The sequence below is a fragment of the Falco punctatus genome, assembly GCF_963210335.1.
Source record: "Falco punctatus genome assembly, chromosome: 1".
Classification (NCBI taxonomy): domain Eukaryota; kingdom Metazoa; phylum Chordata; class Aves; order Falconiformes; family Falconidae; genus Falco; species Falco punctatus.
This window is the reverse complement of record NC_137580.1, coordinates 101645440-101664169: the sequence shown is the minus strand read 5'-3', so window position 1 is coordinate 101664169 and position 18730 is coordinate 101645440. Positions and strand designations below refer to the sequence as shown.

The 18730-nt window shown below is 46.7% G+C and overlaps 1 protein-coding gene across 5 annotated transcripts in view; it reads right to left on the bottom strand.

The window, feature by feature from the left end:
• CALN1 (calneuron 1) overlaps window positions 1–18730 on the bottom strand; it is a 158725-nt gene that overhangs the window by 100555 nt on the left and 39440 nt on the right. For 3 of the 5 annotated variants that reach the window (XM_080398869.1, XM_080398868.1, XM_080398872.1), the window contains one exon: window positions 8565–8685. In XM_080398869.1, coding sequence (XP_080254995.1) covers window positions 8565–8685 — 121 coding nt within the window. Of the gene's footprint in view, window positions 1–8564; window positions 8690–18730 lie in introns of all 5 variants that reach the window. The other 2 variants (XM_080398870.1, XM_080398871.1) reach the window with 1 other exon arrangement.

The following is an 18730-nucleotide window of genomic DNA, read 5'->3' as shown; positions in this document are numbered from 1 at the left end:
ATTGAAAATCATGGTAATTAAAGCAGGGACCTGTGAAGCTTAATGTTGACTAGCTCTAAGACACTGTCTGTGTGACCAGAGACCTGGCAGCGCTCATGAGACCCTCAGGTCCATCCTGCTCCTGCGCTTTGCAACCATCCATGCCGGCGCCCAGATCCTCTCGCTCCAGTCCATGCTGCTGGGATGCACCGGCACGCTGAGCCATCCGTCTTCTGACTGACTCTAATGACAGCCTGTCTGGACCTTTTTCAAGCCATGCATCAGCCCCCAAGCCCAGTGCCGATAAGGAGGCCCCAGGAAATGAAATAAATAGAGAGCCATTTCCTTGGCACTCAGCGCCACGGAGGGGATGTCTAGGGCAGCTTAAACCCAGGCCCCAGTCCAGGTTCATGCCTCTGTCTGTGTAGTTAAATGACAAGAAATGGCTTGTCAGAGTAATTTTCCGCTGGGGACTAACTGCTTGACTTCCCAGAGCTGCTGTGCCTTCCACAGAGCTGAGGTTTTCCCAGTGCCCTGGCCCTGCAGCTTGGGAAGGAGCCAGACAGCTGAGACACATTCCCACCCAATTCAAAAAAGAAGCACCACCACCTCCATTTCCAGGGTGGGGAAGACATTCCCAGGCTGCTTCAGACAAAAATCTCTGTTCCTGTGGCACTGCCAGCCTCACTCAGCCTTAAAAGCCACAGACCTGGGTCAGAAATTGATGTCTCCCTTTGCTAGGGAAAGATGCGCCAGACAGATTGACCGCATCCCAAACAAGCTCACTGGGAGCTGGACCAGCACAAAAAGGTGTGCTCGGAGGCGGCCACCTGGCTGCACATGCAGACAGGGTATAACACCCCAATATCCTGCTGTATCCACAGCTCTCCCATGCCTGGATGACGTGGGATGACAAAGGCACTAAATGCTCCTTTGCTTCCACTCCTAGGGTGCGTGCCATGTCCTTACAGGTGTGGGCTGCAGTCACCCTACCCTGGCCCCCGACCTCCCATGCACAGCTAATTGTCACTGCCTAGGGGGACATTTGCAGAACAAGGTAGTAGGTAAGGATGAGACCCCTGAGTCCACACAGAAACACTTAGCAGAACAGGAGTAACTTGCTAAAGCTGGGGGTTTAAGGCAAGGGATTGAAGGAACTTGTAAAATTAATGATCCAGCCTAGAAGCTTGCATAAAAAATTAAAAATCCGTATTAAAATTTGTATAAATGTGTCACAGCAAGATTTAAATGCCTTTTAAAGCATGCTTAGCTCTTGATCTGAATTTGCTCCATTCCCATGGCCTGAGGCGACGCAGGCAGCACGTTAGAGAGCCGGGCTCAGGAGTGAATGGACAGCATCCGCAACGGCTGCAAGGAGCATCAGCCTGGCGCGACTCACAGCATGTCAGGGAGCACCGAAGCCTCGGCAGCATCTATCTCTGCAGTGAGAGACAAAACTGGCAGATTTAGAAGGAGCTGGATGAAGACACAGTCTACATCCCTCTCCCCAAAACCATCTTCTTCCAGTTTGAAGAGGTTCCTTCTCCACTGCAATATGCCAGAAGCCCTCAAGCCTCTGACCAAGGATATCTCCATATCCACCACTAGTAACGTGCTTGTGCCAGCCAACTCCTATAACTATGTCAGCATTGCTGGAGTTCAAACAATCTCTTTAATTGTTGTCCAGATGGTGTCCCTGTAATTCTAATTTGTTGGCAGCCAATCTCATTTTATTTATACTCTCTTGCTGTAAGGACTCTTTCCTCAGAGATGATGCTGATGTCTGTTCTTGTATTTTGGGGGAGGGAGTACAGGTGACACATCCCCCCTTGGCAGAGGGGGTGTCAACACCCAATAGAGGGAACAGAGCCTCTCCAAGCCCTTCCCAAGGCTGTAGCCCCCAAAATGTTTGTCCCCCTACGGATCAACCTGCCAAAGTACTGGCGCCTTGTGTAGGGCTTGGGCTGTAAAGTGTTGGAGGGTGGAAATACTGGCTGTTTTGGGGTTGTTCCCCCAGTCCATAGCTTTCTGCCGCCTTTCTGCTGAGGGTCTCTAGTGCTGGAGGAAACCCAGTGCTGATCTTCAAGCCTCAATGACCCCTAAGGCAACTCAGCAGCCAAACCCCTCAACACATGGTCTTCTTCTCTGGTGAAATCGGAGGAGCCAGTCCTCCCTGTCCTCAGCCACTTTGGGTGTCCAAACATCATTGGTTTTTTTGGGGTGGGAAGTACCACTAATTCCAGTGAAAAAAACAGCTTTTCTTGGAGGCCAAGAGCAAAAGCTCGGCTGGATGGATGGATGTCTGTTTGTCTGCGGCACACAGGACCTCGCTGCTGCTCTGGGCAAGGCTTCCCAAATCCAGCGCAGGGGAGCTGAGCCCTCCCAGATGCACGGCAGTGGGGCAGGGACCTTGCATCTGCCAGCTGCTCCAGCCGGTGCTGACATCTAGAGACTGCTAAGGAGGCTGGGGCAGACCGCAGTGAATTATAACTGTCAATCTCTCCCTGGGCGAACTCCCTTGTACCTCATCAGGGCTAAGCCAGCAGGCAGCCTGGGACAGGTAGCCACAATTTCTCCATCAGCAACTCCGCTCCTCCACTGGACACACACTTTCTGGAGCAAACGTGCACCTTGTGATAAAGTCGTACTCTGCAGAACATTAGTACTGCGCTGGTTTTTATGATTTTTAAATGGAGGCTACTTCATACTCGAAACTACCGAGTCCCAAGGAAACCCACACCGTAATTAAAATATGCAACTGGAAAAATAGCAGAAGGAGCACAGCAGAAGTGAGAGATACAGCTGCGTCTGTCCACAGAAGAATCTGCACAGTGATGCCACAGTTTTGTATTCAGAGACATGAAACACCATTAAAGCCCAATATAAGACATAAATTATTCAATGTCCAGCCATGATCACTCACAGCAGAGACACTGTGGATAAACCTCTCTTTAAAAAGAACTCTGCAAGAGGGAAAATGAGCTTTATACAGTTTCATCCACTTCATTAACAGGCTGCTCGCAGTGCTTACACTGAAGCATGGACTTGGAGACCCATGCACCAACCCACGCGCGGAGCATCCCGGGGTGGCCGTACCCACTGCACGCTCCCTCTTGCTATGTCTCATATCCCAGGGGAACATGCTTGCAACTCCTTCCTCGCCAGCAGAATGGTCTTTCTTCCTTGATTCTCTTTCCACTTTTCCAAGTGCTTTTATCTTCCCATGGACAAAAAGCCGAACAGAGCAGACTCAGCCTGTTGCTGCTGCATGAGTCAGTCAAGTGACTAATGACTCTCCCCCCTGGGTTTCCCTCCTCGAGCACATTGCTTCTCCAAAACACCGTTTGATCTCACCTGGGACACCAAAGATAATCAGTCTCAGCCACCGACACAGCACAGGCAGCTGGCTGTTGAGGCCGGAGGGAATCTGCTTGCCCCTTTACCTTCTGCACCCATCAGCGGCATTAAAATCTCTGCTAGCAAACAAGCAGACCCAGAGAAAAATCAACACCTGGAGAGAGATACGAGCAGTCACACAGTAGCCCCGACTCTCCAGCAAGCGAGGAACTGTTTATCAAGCCTTTCTGGTAATTCAGGACTGAACTAGGATCTGGATCAGCCACAGTCCTCATGGCTCGCAAGGGTTGCTGTTAAATAACACCCCCCAAAATGAGACTGCACAGTGACAGTGCTCTGCAGCATCACGGTCCCTCCCTTCCTAGGACTTACAACATCTAAAGACCATCATATTAGACACGCACAAGAGGGTAAACACTCCTGATTTGGGCCTTATTTTCACAGGAGGGCTAGGATGGCATGGCCGTGTATGTAATGTAGGACTATTTCCCCGGTGTGTGTCCCAGCAGGGACCCAGCATACCCCCAGCCCCATGACTGACCACCTCGTGCTGCTGGGACTCCAGAACCAGCCCCAACACACCTTAAGCCATTTGGCACTGCCTCACTGCCTGCATTATTGGCATGCGGGAGGCAACTGTTAATTTAAAATCCATATGGGGCATCATTTAACCATGCCCTTTAAATTATTCCAAGAGCTGTTTCCCAGTCTACCCTGAAGCCGCTCATGGTTGACTTTTACACAGGAGCCCAGGGAAGAGTGACCCAGTTAAGAGCTTCTGCAGGTGACAGAAGGGAAGTTGCTGAGAAGAAGCAGGTAAAGCATGTCCTGCAATGTCATGTATAATCTCCAACAACAGAAAAGTCCCCTGGTGAGGGAAGCCCCCAGATTCCTTCTTTGAAGGCTATTGCACCCCAAGCTCCTGCAGCCAGCAGCTTTGCCCCCCATTTTATGCGTTGTTCTGCTGACATCTCCAGTTTAGGCAGGCAAAATCATGCACTGGCCTTTCCACTCTGGGTCTCAACCTTAAGGACTGCATCAAGCCGACCAGTTTGATGTCTACAACACACACACACACAAAAAAAATAATCTCCCAGCCTAGAAAAAGCCTTGTAGATAGCACAGACCCCACTGGGGCAGGGGCTACATGGCCTAAGCCACCAGATGCCAATAGCTGTCCTGCTGCCATGCAGCAACATTTCCTCCTGCACAGGCACTGCCGATTTCAAAGGAATCTGGGTCAGGTAAGGATTTATCGTAATGTCTTTCTGGACAAATAGCTGCTGCTGTGGTTCACATTTGGGTTTTCTCTGCTAAGCACTGACTAGCATGCATTTCACAGACACTTTTTTGCAAATCCTACTTAGAATGCATGTGCCTCCCTTCAGGTGAAATTCGTCAGATTCCTACTATGGAAATGTTTTTACCTCCTGACAATACCCTTTAGATAGTGCCTATGGAGGTGGATGACTCAAGCTTGACATGATTATTTCCATCCACCATTTTTTATTAAAAATACTCCCTAGCAGTTCGTAATGTGAAGACAAAATCTGGTTTTAAAAGGGATGTGGAAACCAGAGAGTATGCACAAACTGTGCCACAATTTTATGTCAACCAACAATAGCCAGAAAATCTATATGTAAAACAGTTCCTCCCTGCCTTAATTTATAATTTCATGCATAGAAACCACTAAGCATATGGCAATAACATCCATCCAAGACCCAACCGTACTTCGCGGTCCCTAAGAGACAGGTTATGGATGGCCTGCCACTTCCAACTTCGACATTTACTTGATGTTACAAAGTTAAGTATCGCCTAATATAGCTTTCTGCAAGTTAATTCCCTTTGTGACGGTGACAGCTTCTAAAAACCCTCACGCTACTACAGAACTACAAATAGCAAACACCGCTGCTAGGAATAGACAAGCCATCAGCAGAGTGACCTGCTATCTCTCCAGCCTCTTTCCTTGCTGCCAGCATAGTATTTAAAGCAGGATGGAAAAAGACTGAGCGGAGTTAAAGTCGACAGATGGCTGATGCAAGTCAGAAAAGTTTTCCTCGGAGAAAAAGAAGCGGTCGGAGATGAGGCAGAGCAGCACCCTAAGCACAGTGCTCTGAACGGTGCTCAGATATTCTGGACTTCCCCCTTACATGAAATCAGAAATATTTTTCATGTCCTGATCTCTATATTATCCTTCACCCATTGCCCACAGGCTGCAAACACAGAGTATTGGTCAGTATTCACTGCAGGGATGTGCAGGGGGAGGCATGCTGCTTTCCAGACAGGCTACACAGCTCTTTCGCCCTGCAGCATCCCAGAGTCCTCATTTGCAGAAACCCTTCCCAAAGTGAATGGTGCTGACATGCAATGCTAGACGTGGGAAAAAAAAAAATACTGCTGGAAAAAACCTGATAGATCAGGCACTTGTTGGAGCCTTAAGCGCAGAGGAGCATTATAGAAAATTCCCACTGACTTCCTCAGCTTCAAACCTTTAATAATTTAATATGTGTGACTGGAATTCCTCAATAGCCTGGAACTCCCTTGGGACCAAAATCTCATTGAAAAAGAAACCAAGACGAATGTGCCATTTCTTTCCCAGCCTGCAAGATTAAATGCAAATATGTTATTGGCATCAAGCTATCACAGCTTGATATATCCACAAAGCTCCCATACACTGACATTAACTTCTCAAGGAAGAACATTTTGTTATTCACCCTGAGATAGTTTATGCTTAAACAGAGAAAGGCTATTTCTGTTTTGGGTTTAGGCAGTGAACAGTGGTTCCTTCACCAGCTACCAGTGTACCCAGGCACTGATCTTGTATTAGTGACAAAACACAGTAAGACGGTGACTGCTGACCTAATAATACATATATAATTTCCAGTGGCTAGGCTGTACTCTGGTAGCTGGCACACAGAAAAGTATCTCCAGCTTCTTACGCTGCTCTGGCTTTAGCCAGAATCAATTTGGTACCACTCCTGTGTTTGCAGATGGGAAAAAATGGCCTGAGGTTGACCTCTGCTAGGCTAAGAACTGGGGCATATCTGCATGGCAAAGATGCAAAGACCTCAAAAAATAGGTGTTTGTAAAGAAAAAGGCTGTCAGAAAATATATAACTAAATCCTAACAAGAAGCCTGTGCTTCGCAGCCAGAGAATAAATGGATGACTAGTTAATGAGTCCTGAGCGTTCTGAAGAACGAGGGGATACTCTTTGGGAACAGAGATGAATGAACTTTGCTGCTCTCCAATTCAATAGCACAGTCATAATGGAGCACCGACCACATTAAATGGATGCAGCACTTGCATTAGCAGTGACTCGGCTACTGCCTTCTCAAAAGACGGCTCCTCTACACCTAATTCACTTCATTTGTTGTTAATTAATGGAGACGTTCCACAGTCTCGCCAGTGCTGGTTTCTCATGGGGCAGGCAGGTCTGGCCATGGGGCTGTGCTCTGCTGCCTCCCACAGCTGGTGCTCCCACCCCAGAGCCACCGGTGGGAAAGAGATGCCGAGAGGGCTCACCAAACCCACAGACTGCCCAAGCGTGGCTCGGGCTGGCAGCAGGGAAGCATGTGAAGGATGGAAATAAGGCTGGGCTTCCTGCCCATGTCCAGCCACAGACTATTTCCATGCAAACAGCAGGGGAACAAATCAAGGACAAGTTTCCCTTGTGTAATGGGATGGCCCTGACAGTAGGTTGCAGCCCTGATGCCACTTGAATCAGCTCTTGACAATTGTCTGCAAATCTCAAAGGCAATTACAGCAGACATGCTCTAATCAGGGTAGGCATAGCAGAAAAACCCGTGTTCTCTGCATTTGAAACAAACCTCAAGACCTCATCCAACTTCCTCCTGTCTGCTCAGCCAACCCCTGCCATCCTGAATAGGGACAACAGCTAAGCTTTACCTTGCAACATAACTTGCATCTAGAGGATGCACAGAAGCTAAGCCAGTTCTGCTCACCAATTTGAATCTTCAAGTGAAGCTCCTGTAACCCAGAAGAAGAGCCCAGAAGATGCCTCTGCAGGCCTCATGTTCCTGGGCTCTCAGCTAAGCTGCACTGAAAGTGGTTTCTCCTGTTGCATCTCTCACGCGAGCTGCTTTCACCACATATTCATTAGGAAGAAGAGAAGCAGTTACAAATACTCAGAAAACACTGCTTCTACTTAAGATAACGCAAGGCTTGCAAAACTAAATCCAAAGGCTCTGAGTTGAAAAAGTCTTGAAAACGAAAGTCTGATTTACTGAAGCACAGGTGAAAAGGGGGAGGGTGAGCAGAAATGTTGGCCTTCTGTTTTGCCAAAACACCTCCAATCTGTCCTGGAAGGACCATTTCCACCTTGCACCGTTCCCTTGCTTGCTTCCTCATCAAGTTCTCCATCGAGACTACTGATTATGATCATGGCTTGTACCAAATGTCCACTGGGAAGCAAACCAAGAGCTTCAATTTTTTCCACAGCCCTCAAAGACCAGCTGTCAACAATATTAACTTTTGCTTAGAAATGACCCTGGTGAGCCACAAATTGCCCGTGAAAGAGACCTTCCCACCACGAACCAGACTGGGAGGCTACCTGGCCTCACATCCTGTCTGCAGGGCAGAAGGGATTAGCAGCAACCAGCTTCTAGGGAGGAAATTATGGGATCCTGCAGGCAGCAGATGCGGACAACCTTCCTGATAGCCTTTGCCAGCCTGAGGCCAGTCTGTGCTCTCAATCGCTGACCTGGAAAAGGGAGTTTTAAAGCTCTTTCTGGCTTCTTAAGTCACAAGCAACCTCCGTGCATCTTGTTATATTGAGACACAGAGAGAAGCCCCACATTTGAAAGGCCACGAAGCAAATGAGAAGACTTCCTAGGATGACAAGTTTCAGCTCTGCAGGTTCCCAGGAAGGGCTAAAGACTCCTTTATAAAAAGATATTAGCCTAACTTTTTCTCTTGCTAAGTTTTACCCATAAAAAGTAGCCTTACTCTTTCAAAAAGCTGCCTTATTTCTAGGCAGAAGGACAACATCTGAGGCTAAAATCAATCTACAGCCTCTCAACATAACCTTGGTCAGGGACCTTTTCTTTGTCCCCGATCTTCTGAGCCATCTCACTTCTGACCTGCCATTTGCTCCTCACTTCACGAGGAGAATACCTCTGGTTATTGCATGACAACGCTACAGCAAAGGTGAAAACAAGCCTTTCCCCGTTCCCAGCCCCCTTTGGAAAACCAGAATGACATCTCTCACCATCCAGTTCCTCCACCGAGATATTTGCTAGCTGTTCGCTGTCGCTGCCAGCGGAGAGTGAGCGGTTCAGGTAGTTGCCTTTGTACAACAAGCCAGCTGTTACATGGTGGAATGGCATCTTCTCCCTGGGCACAAGAGAAAAGGGAAGAGAAAAGGTAATTTTAATTATTTGGTTTTGCTTTACTTGAACAGTACAATAGCTTGCCTTGAAAGAGGAACTAGACGAAAGCACCCTACACCAGGGACGCGCACTGGAGCTGGGTGCATGACTGATGGATAGCAGATTATATTTAGTGTCTAAGACATGAGCTAAAGAAACAAACAAAAAAGCAGCAGCTTTTTCTTTATGCCGCACAAGAGCTAGCAGAGACAGAGCAGCAGTGCCTTAGGATAATAGGAGTCTCTAGAACTCATACTGTAGCTTTCAGCCTAGAGATTTGTTATTTCATAGTAATTATATAGCGCATAGGGGTCACTGACATGCAATTAAAAAGTCATAGCATCCAGCAGCGTGGCTTTCAAAGCCATGCAACAGTCTGGATGCCATCTCTCAGGCCCTGCTCTGGAGCATCTCGACCTCAAAGGTGGTTCAGACCCGCGGCCCAGAGCATCTGCGCTGAGCAACATGCACGTCACACCGATGCCTCGGCTCCAGACTTCGGTGGCCCTCGCTGAAAGAATAAAATTCACATTCCAGCACGGCCCAACAAAGAACATTTTCATCTCACCAACTATGACAGCTAAGAAAAATACTGCTCAATGGGAGGCTGTAGCAGAAAAGTGTTTGCAAACTTAGCAGGTATAAACACCGCAGCCTAGTGAAGGGCAGCCATCTGCACAGACAAAAGTGGAAATTACTGTCAGCAGCACTTACACATTGATTTAGGATACACAAGAAAGAGGCAAGTTTGCCAAAGTCAATTGAAATATTAAGAGGAAGATTTGTCATACCCTTGGCTGGTTTCAATCAGCACAGCCCCATCATGGGCCTATTCCATTTTACACTGTACGTTTTCAGCAGATATAAATCAGCAGAGCCACCCAGACATCAGCCGAGGATCCGGCCCAGGGTCTCCACAGGGGTTGGAAGGTGGCCAGGACACCCTGGGTGGTATGGTTTGGAATGGACCATTAATACAGATTTATATGGCAACGTTGGCAGATTTCCCTCGCACCAGTGGGGGGACACAGACCCTTGGAAACAAACTCCAAGGGCACTCTCACTACCGCCACGCTGGGACGTCAGCTTGCTTTGCCATACAGAGATAAGTGCCACCTACTGAATCGTTCTCCAGCCAACACTACAATTACAAGGATGATCTGGCTCTTACTCAGCCATATGTTCCTACCACAGTCAATAAAACAAATATATATATACCTATACATACATTAATTTTATAACAAATGCCTTCTTGCCTCACTGAGTTAGTAAAAGCTTTGATAGACTCACCAAGAGCAAACTAACCTCGAGACAGGAAAGCAAAGAACATCCATGAGGTTTCTCTTGCACTGCTTAGCATGTACCTATAATTTCTCTAGCAGTAATTATGTAAATAAATCCTAACCATAATTTTAAGTATTTTTATTTGGGAGCCAGTTTCTTCAGCAGCACATTAGAAATTGTAAACAAGGTTTTCTTTTTCATTAAGCATATCTGTAATTTCCCACCACTTGCCAATTAATGTATTTCATTCTGATATATTGCTCACTCTGACATATTGCTCTGCTCTAAGACGGGAATTTTACCTACCCACAGGGAGACACCCAGGCGATGCCAGGTTTGGTACCGCTCTGAGTCCCAACAAGCAGGGCTGGAGAGACACGTCCAGCCCTTTGCACCATCCTCATTAGCTTCCAGTCCCATCACAAAGTATTCAGGCAGCAGTCGATCCGTGTTTTCTCTCAATAATCACAGGCCCAATGTAAAAGCAATTACACTGATTTTCAAAACCCTGTCAAATTAAAGAGATTTAAATCTAACACCTGCAGCAGCCCAGGCAGAGCTGCAGGGTGAGCTTGCACTGCACATGCAGCGTGCGATGAGCCCATGGGGCTGGGGGCTGATGCCAGCACCCACCTGCCCGGGCTCCTGGGCGAAGGCAGCTCAACCCTCACACTCCCTGAGCTCACCCACGGTCGGAGTAGCTGCAAGCTGTGGATTTAGGTGGACTAAAACATTTCTGAAATTGTTTTCTGTGCCTTCATTTATACAATCATTTAAAAAAAAAAAAAAGGACAATGCATCTTCCCTGTGGGCTGAAGTGCTTAAAATCAGCTCCTACCTGTGATCCTGCAATGCATTTCAGTATTGGGGGGGGGGGGGGGGGGGGGGGGCATCCATAATATCCTACAGTGAGAGATCCTGGATTAAATTATACTTCCTGGGTGTATATATATATTATTTTTTAAATTTTTTTTTAACTGCAATATTATTCAATGGAAACCATGCAGAGCTTCTGGAATTCAGCAGCTCTCAGCCTCCCTCCTAAGAAGAGATGCTCAAAACCAGACCAGCAGCAGCTCCAGCACCAGATGTCCAAACAAGGATGTGCAGCCACACTTCAGGAGCACTCAGCATCCTGCAGACGGGAGTCTGCTTTCAAAACCGAGCCTGCACGAGGGGCAGAAGATGGCAAAAATGGTCATTGCAAGGTGTGGCATGTGGGTGATTTCATAAAGAAAAGCACCACACTTTGCAAAGTACCCTTTGCAAAGTACCCTATGTTGAAACGTATATAAGAGCTTAATCGAAATATGTAGGTGCCTGATGCCTGTCTGGGAAAAAAGATCAGTCCAGGCTCATTTTTAATTTAGCCAAAATGTCTGTGTTAGAAACACAGTAACCTTAAGCTTGCTTGTGGCTGCTCCATCCAGTAGCAGCTGAGCCCCTGGGTAAACTCAAATCCTAAGTGAACCAGTGCTGATGGGCTCCATCCCACACCATGGTGATGCTCTGCCCAGGCATTCGCTCAGCAGCAGGTGCTGGTGCCAGAGCACAGGGTGCCGACAGCTTTCTGTCCCTTCATTGTGTTCAATTTGCAGCGATGTGCACCTGCCTCCTCCAGGTGGGAATGGGGAAGATGCCCTGGTCTTGCCCCATTTTACAGAGCTATACAACAAGCCTCCGAACAGGCAGCTATGCAGTGAGCTTTGTTCTCCATCTCTGAGCAGTTGAGACAGACACATTTTCTACTGAGCAACTTGCAAACTGAAAGCAGTTTTCAAAGGCATAGTGGGATTTTGGAGCAATGAAATCTCCTTGAATAATATCATGAAAACATTGACATTTAACCAAAAAGCCCTCAAAGAACCCATAAACATGTATATGGAAATGTTACCATGGTACCTTGCCAAGGTTTCAGTCTCTGTGCCAAGCTCACCAGCAGGTTACATCCCCCGTAACGCCCGGCAGCAGCACTGCCAGCCTCGCTCTTTCCTTTCAGCACAACCACATTTGTGAAATTTATAAGATGTTCGTAAGCAATTTCCCGTCAGGAAAAAAAGGCAGTTACACGATGCTCACATGTCTACACTCACTCTGGTTTGCATTCTTCACCAGCTCTTGTGATATGTTTTCTAAAAAGGCTTGCAGACCCAATTGAAAATCCACATGACTATTAAACTGGAAGGTTTAGCTTAAATATCAGTCAAGAAGATAGAATCAGGATCAATATGCATTGATCCAGGATCTCCCTTGGTAGTTACCAATTTGGAAAAGATTTCTTGCTAACCTTTCTCCTACGTGCCACACAAAATAATGCCCAGGAGTTGATCCTGGTTTTACAGCCTCAGGCACATAACAAACAACATCATCCGCACTGCCTGGCTGTTACACCTATACCATGTATTGCCCTTCTCTACTCAGCTGTAATTTGGCTGCTGCCCAGCAGGTTGTACGTGACCTGGGCTAACAGGTCCCTGCCCTGGATGCTGACCAGCCCCGCAGCTACCACCCCACAGGCGCCCCACAGACCAGGCAGAAACGATGCTGGTGGGAAAACATGGGGAGACGGTAAAATTGAGATGTCCATCTCTCCCACAGATCTGGCTGGGGCTGAGTGGAGGGTTCAAGCTGATAATGGGGGAAAACACACATACATGGGTGGAAAAGCACACACATGCAGTACAACAGCGTAAGATTCATTTTCTTAGGAAACTCGGCTAAAAAAATACAGGAAAACATAGAAAAATCCATAAAGCAACCAGATGGTAAGGAAACTGGAACAGTAGCTGTAAAGTCCCCCAGCTCACTCTAAAACCCTTTAAAAATTCATCAAATGAAGTAATGGTGTTAAAGATGCTTGTCCCTGGGCAGAGCAACATTACAACATCTAAGACAAATAAGAGCAACAACTTCTGAAAAAATTATCTCTTTTTCCCCAGAGCTGAACAATTCCCATTATCTTTTCAGGTAGGCTGTGTAATATCTAGCTCGATCCAAAGGGAAGAGCAGAGCAAATAGACCCTGAATATCACCTGGGAAATTCCTGGGCTATTTGATCCTCCACACTCTGGCCATGACGCATCAGTCAGGGGACACAACCAACTTTCCCAAGAGTCTTCATTGCTATTCTGGTACATTTTCCTTTCATCACTGTCCATGCGCTAGTCCCTGCCCTCTCTCCCAAGGAGGCAGGAACAGCTGAGGGTCATGGTTAGCTCGTGCTCTCTGGCATGGGAGTGACTGAGCTGGACTAAATCCCCTTCTCTGCGTTTGCAGTCGGTAGAGTTAAGGGGAGACAAGTCAAGTGTTTTGTTGCAGACATGTGGCTTTGGGAAAATCCTGCTGCTAGGAAGAGCACTAAGTCACTTTGTCCCTTATCACCTGCATTCCCTGTTGCTAACAATAGCTTTAAAGATCTTTTTTAAAATTTATTTTGTGCAAAAGCTTGGCATCTCAAATGCAGTATGAGCCCAAGCATCAAAGGGAAGTCTGAAGGGCCCAAAGAGTCTCATTTTGGCATCAGGAGCAGCTCTGAGATGAAGGGGAGCACATTCAGGGCTCTGTAATGAGGTGTGAAGATTTAAGCTGCTGCAATAAAATACAGGAGCCTCGTTTAATCAATCTCAGCTCAGGTGCGTAAAAAGACACAGGAATGGGAGTGTGCTCAGGCAGATGGCTCTTTCTGTAGCTACAAAACCAATGTAAGTGGGTCTTGGAAGGGCGCCTTGGGGCTGAGAAAAATCATTGCTGGTGGATAAGCAGCCTTAAAAGAAAGCCCTAAAATACCCCCTCCCAGACAGGAAAATCTTTGAGGAAGTTTGTGTTTTCTGACTATTGATACCAATATAGCCAAATCCCCCAAAAGACATGGAAAGGTGCATTTGGGCTATATATAAGCAGATCTATTGCAGGAAGGGAAAGACAAGAGCCTCCCTGCTCCCAGTCCCCTGCTGCAGCCTGCACAGAGCAGTAAACACACCGGACCATTTCTTGAAGCCAAATTTCCTCAGACTGTAATGTAAAGTCATTGGGCTGTGAGTGCAAGTGAGCCCTAAAGCTTCCTCTGAGAGTTTTTCTTTTAATTCTGGAAAACAGGAGTGCTCCGACTTTCTGGGAAGAGGGCTACTTATCAGAAGCCAGACCCAGCACTGACACACATGATATTTTCAGCAAATTAATCCATCCAGATTAATTTCATACCTTTTACAAGGCCATATGGACTGCAAACATGCGACCTGAATCATCAGTGTACACACATGCATGTGAGATTCATTCAGCTACACATTTGTTGGTGGTCATACAGGTACGGACTAAAAGTGGTGCTCAGGGACCACTTTCTGCCCTGACCCTCCATACCCACATGTTGCCCTCGTCCTTATCACACCATACATGGCATTCCTGCTCAGAGTGATTATTTATTGGCATAACCTTAAGAAAATATCCCCATATTTCGGACAATGACCAAGAAAACGGAGATCTCCTTCCTGGTAGGATGCTGGGTTGGGATACTAGTAATAAAGTTCCCCATGGTGATCAGTGGGTAAAAGGACTTTACAAACTTTAGACCATTTTCAGCACTCAAGGATGTAACTGGGAAAAAAGTCCTCTGAAATGCAGAAAACAAGATCTGAGTGACAAGCCTAGTGGATGTAGTGCCACAGAGGCACTTCACGAGCAACAAACTTCCAGGTTTGAGGACTACAAAGTGATAGGCGCTTCAGATGGTTTTGTGCTGCTTTTTCTCCTCCTTCTCCAGAAAATTTTAAATTAAAAAGAAGAGGAAGGTCACTTTAAAAGACATCACATTGCTAAACAACTGATGCTGCCTTTGAATTCTGCATGGCAGAAAGGAAGAGCTGAGGATGCCAGGTCAAGTATAAAATATACTAATTCCTTTCTGAAAGCTGAACATGTGAGAACACAGTGGGACAGTTTTGAACCCAAAAGTTGTTTGTTATTTTTTAACTACGGCCTCGGCTGATCCCCAGCTTAAACTGCCGGGAGGACTGCAATGACTCAATAGCTCTGTATCTCCAGGGCAAGCACATCACACACTAAGGGGATAAAAACCCCTTTCCACTCCCAAACAGCCTTAAAACTGCATAATTTTAAGGAACCATCACAACTGACTCACCAGCATCTCCTCCATTCACCCAAGCTCCTCTTAGCCCCCAAACTCATCCTCGCCTTTCGCAGCCAGCAATCCCAAGCTATTTTTCTGCCCTCCCCTTTCCGCCACTGAGCCACTTTCTGCTGCTGCAGGGGTGGAGTTTAGCCAGGGTCAGTTAAAAATTTCCAACTTCATATAAACTTCAGTTGTTTTTGAAAGCTTCTGAGCTGATATTAAAAAGTAAAAGAAAAGCCAGCCAACAACACAACAAAAATCTCTGAACCTTCTTCTCTTCTCCCCTCTAGTAATTTACCTGGCAACATGAAAAAATCCACTTGAAAACAGATCTTTTGTCTCTGGGAAGGCTGCTGCATGTATGCACCAGCCTCCTGTTCCCTCCTATGGTTTCAGCTCCTCTACAAGACAACAGGACACATGGTGCGCATCATCCAGGCGCTTCCATGAAAAGACTGTTTGAGAACATGGGAAGAGTTTATGAAAGGAAAAAAATGCAGGCTACTAAAAAGCTCTAAAATCTCAAGGCAAAGGGCTTCTATGGTGGGAAGCTGAAGGCTATAAACATGCAAATTGGAAATTAAGCAAGAGTTTTTAATGGTGAAGGTGATTAACCATTGGAACAAACTATCAGAACAAGTGACACGTTGCTGTCTCCCTGACAAGACCAGATGCCTTGCTGGAGGACACGCTTTAGCCAAGCGCGAGCTGCCGAGCTCAGTGCTGGAGTTAACGGGGTGAAAGCTGATGGCTTGTGATATATTGTTTTCTAGATTAGATGCTCTGACACTCCTCCTGGGCTTTAAAAACCAGGAGTCTGTGAAGACACTCGGAGGGGCTGGGCAGCATCAGTGCTAAGATGAGATCACGTGCAGCTGATAGACCTGCAGCTCCCTCGGCACTGTCCCAGGCACCTTCCACCTCACCTTCATTTCATTTTTTCCCTCCAAATCTGCCCCTTTAATACTGCCAAGGGGAGCAATGACCACCCTGTGCCTACCCCCAGGGGCTCCTGGCAGCGTGCAGTGGGGGCTCCCCCTGCCCCTGCAGGCAACCGCTCCCCCAGCGCTCAGGAGATGGGTGTACCACAAAGCCAACACCAAGCACATTCAGCTGAACACACATCGCTGGCTGCTGGTGCAGGAGAAGCTTTGTACCATCATCTGCATCTGCTCAGAGCGGTACACCAACCCCCTCAACAGTCCTTGCAGTTCAAATATTTCTTTTTCTGCAACATTTATCTTATCTTTTTCTAAGTAGGAGAACACACGATAATACTGAACTAACTGATGGCATAGGGTAACGAGGTCCTTGTTGGCAGTAGCAGAAAAAGTATCACAGAGCTTTTAGCTGAGATGAAGGGAATGTCAAAACAGCAAGGAAATGTCACTTGTGCATCTTTATCCCCCCCCCCCCCCCCCCCCCCGCCGTGATGCATTTCTAACATCTTTCCCTGTTCTGTTGAACTCTTTTCTCCTCCACGCACAACTGTTGAGTGTTTGCTTATTGAGAGTGTCTTGAGGACAGTTTTCTGAGTGTGCTTCTGTTCATTTACTCATGTCCAGTTGCCTTCACTTCACAGGCATAAATCAGACATGAAGACATTATTAGCAGTGATTCCTGGCACCCCCAGCACACTGAGCAAGCATCCTATTTAAGAAAACAATATACAATGGATTATTCATAACAGACCGAGTGCGTCACAGATGAGTAATTATAAACATGAAATATATCAATAATGACAATTTTTAAAGCAGATTTAACAAAGTAACACACTACAAATAGCCTGTTGGTTCATTATCTATTATTAATGAAATGCCAAAACATTTAGTTTTTTTAACAGGGCAATTAATTACTCCCAATAAATACGACTTATGCCAGGCCTCATCTTTAAAGGAGCTTGTTGGACATCTGGTGAGGGTTATTTTTTAAAAACAATAGCTGACGGTTCCTACAGAAAGTTCCCTAGGAGCTATGAGGACTGGAGCCATCAATATATATAAATGAGCCAGAAGGTAATTAAAGAGGCAAGGGTAACCATAACACTGGAATAATTTTCACATAAATTGAGGTGAATCATAGTATAAGATTCAAACCAAGATACACTCCAAGGATTTGCCCACTGCAAACGTTCAGGGCTGTTAGTTTTCTTGGGAAAGTGTCTTCATACACATACTATGGTCCAGCTTCGAAAGCGGATCCAGATTTAAAGAGGATCCAAGGCTTGCTGGGAGAGAGCCAGCAGACCCAAATGACCTGCCCCAACAAGAAATTTCCAGAATGACCAGGCCAGTTATTAACCACTATTAAGCTAGAAACAGGCCATGGTGAGCCAGGGTTCAGAGACCATTGTGCTCATGGCACCACTTCATGCAAAAAACCAGAAATACCAGCTGCCCTTGAACGCTGGACTTGCAGCCCTACTCTGCAGAAGGTGGCCAGGGCATCCACCGGACAGCGCATTGTCCACCCAGAGCAGCTGTTTAACACCCAACACTACACTATTTAGCTGTTTATGAGAAGAACAAATAGGTAGATCCCAAACCTGCCATGACCCCTCTACGTGCACAGCGGTGGGCAGGCACGGACCTCCTCCAAGGGGTAAGCCCTGGAGCTCGGATGCCGCAGAGCGCTGAAGCACTCCCTGGGCTCAGCGGGATCCAAGCACATGCTGAAGCACCCCAGCATCCAAGACCTTAATTCACAAGAAACCAGATCCTATCAGAGAGCTGAGCTGCCTTGAGAAAGCCTGCGCTTCTTTCTCCGTGAGCTACTGGTCTTTGGAAGATTATAGTAAAGCTGTTCCAAGAAACCAAAATGATCATTTCCTGCTGGAGCACAGCGCTTAGCTCTTGGGGTGGCACAAATTACAGCATCCTTATTTTTATTTCAGTATTTATTTGAAGGAAATGTACAACAGAAATCTGATGCTGGCTGTATTTTAAACCCACGAGTACTCTGTAAACAAGCTAGACCCAGAGAGATTTGCATGTTTCTTCTTGAAACATAAGGAGAACCAGCGAGACTGAATAATTGAAAACAGTTATGGAGACTTCATTTTCTTGTTTTTCCTGGGATTTGCTCTTGGGCTGGCTGCTCCCAACCTTAATACCTGGCAGGGATGATCAACTATTTGGAATCTCATTTGCATACTAGTTGATGTGCCAACAGCTCTCCATGGGGAAATCACTGCCCTGGCAGAGGTCAACAATATGCAGAAAAAATTAGTGTACAGAGGACGTTTTTCTTAAATGCAGTTTTTAAAAGGGGTCAGAGCAGAGTATCTAAGATCAAGGATGAATACACAAATAGATCATCACTGTAACATCCTTAGTAGCCTCTAGATATGTCCTCAAACCCTTTTGAGAAGCCTGCCGATTAGCAACACAAACATGTCTGGGTCTTCAAATGCATGCCCATGGGGCACGCTTGCCTGGGGGTGGGGAGCTGCAAGGGGGCACTGCGATGATGGGAGGCAATGGCAAAACTCCAGTTACCTTCACTGGGACAGGTTGCAAGCATCAGCAGTGCTCATCCAAGCCACCGGCCTATTTACTTAACTGTTTGCCTAAGGCTTTGAAGGATTGGGTAACCCTT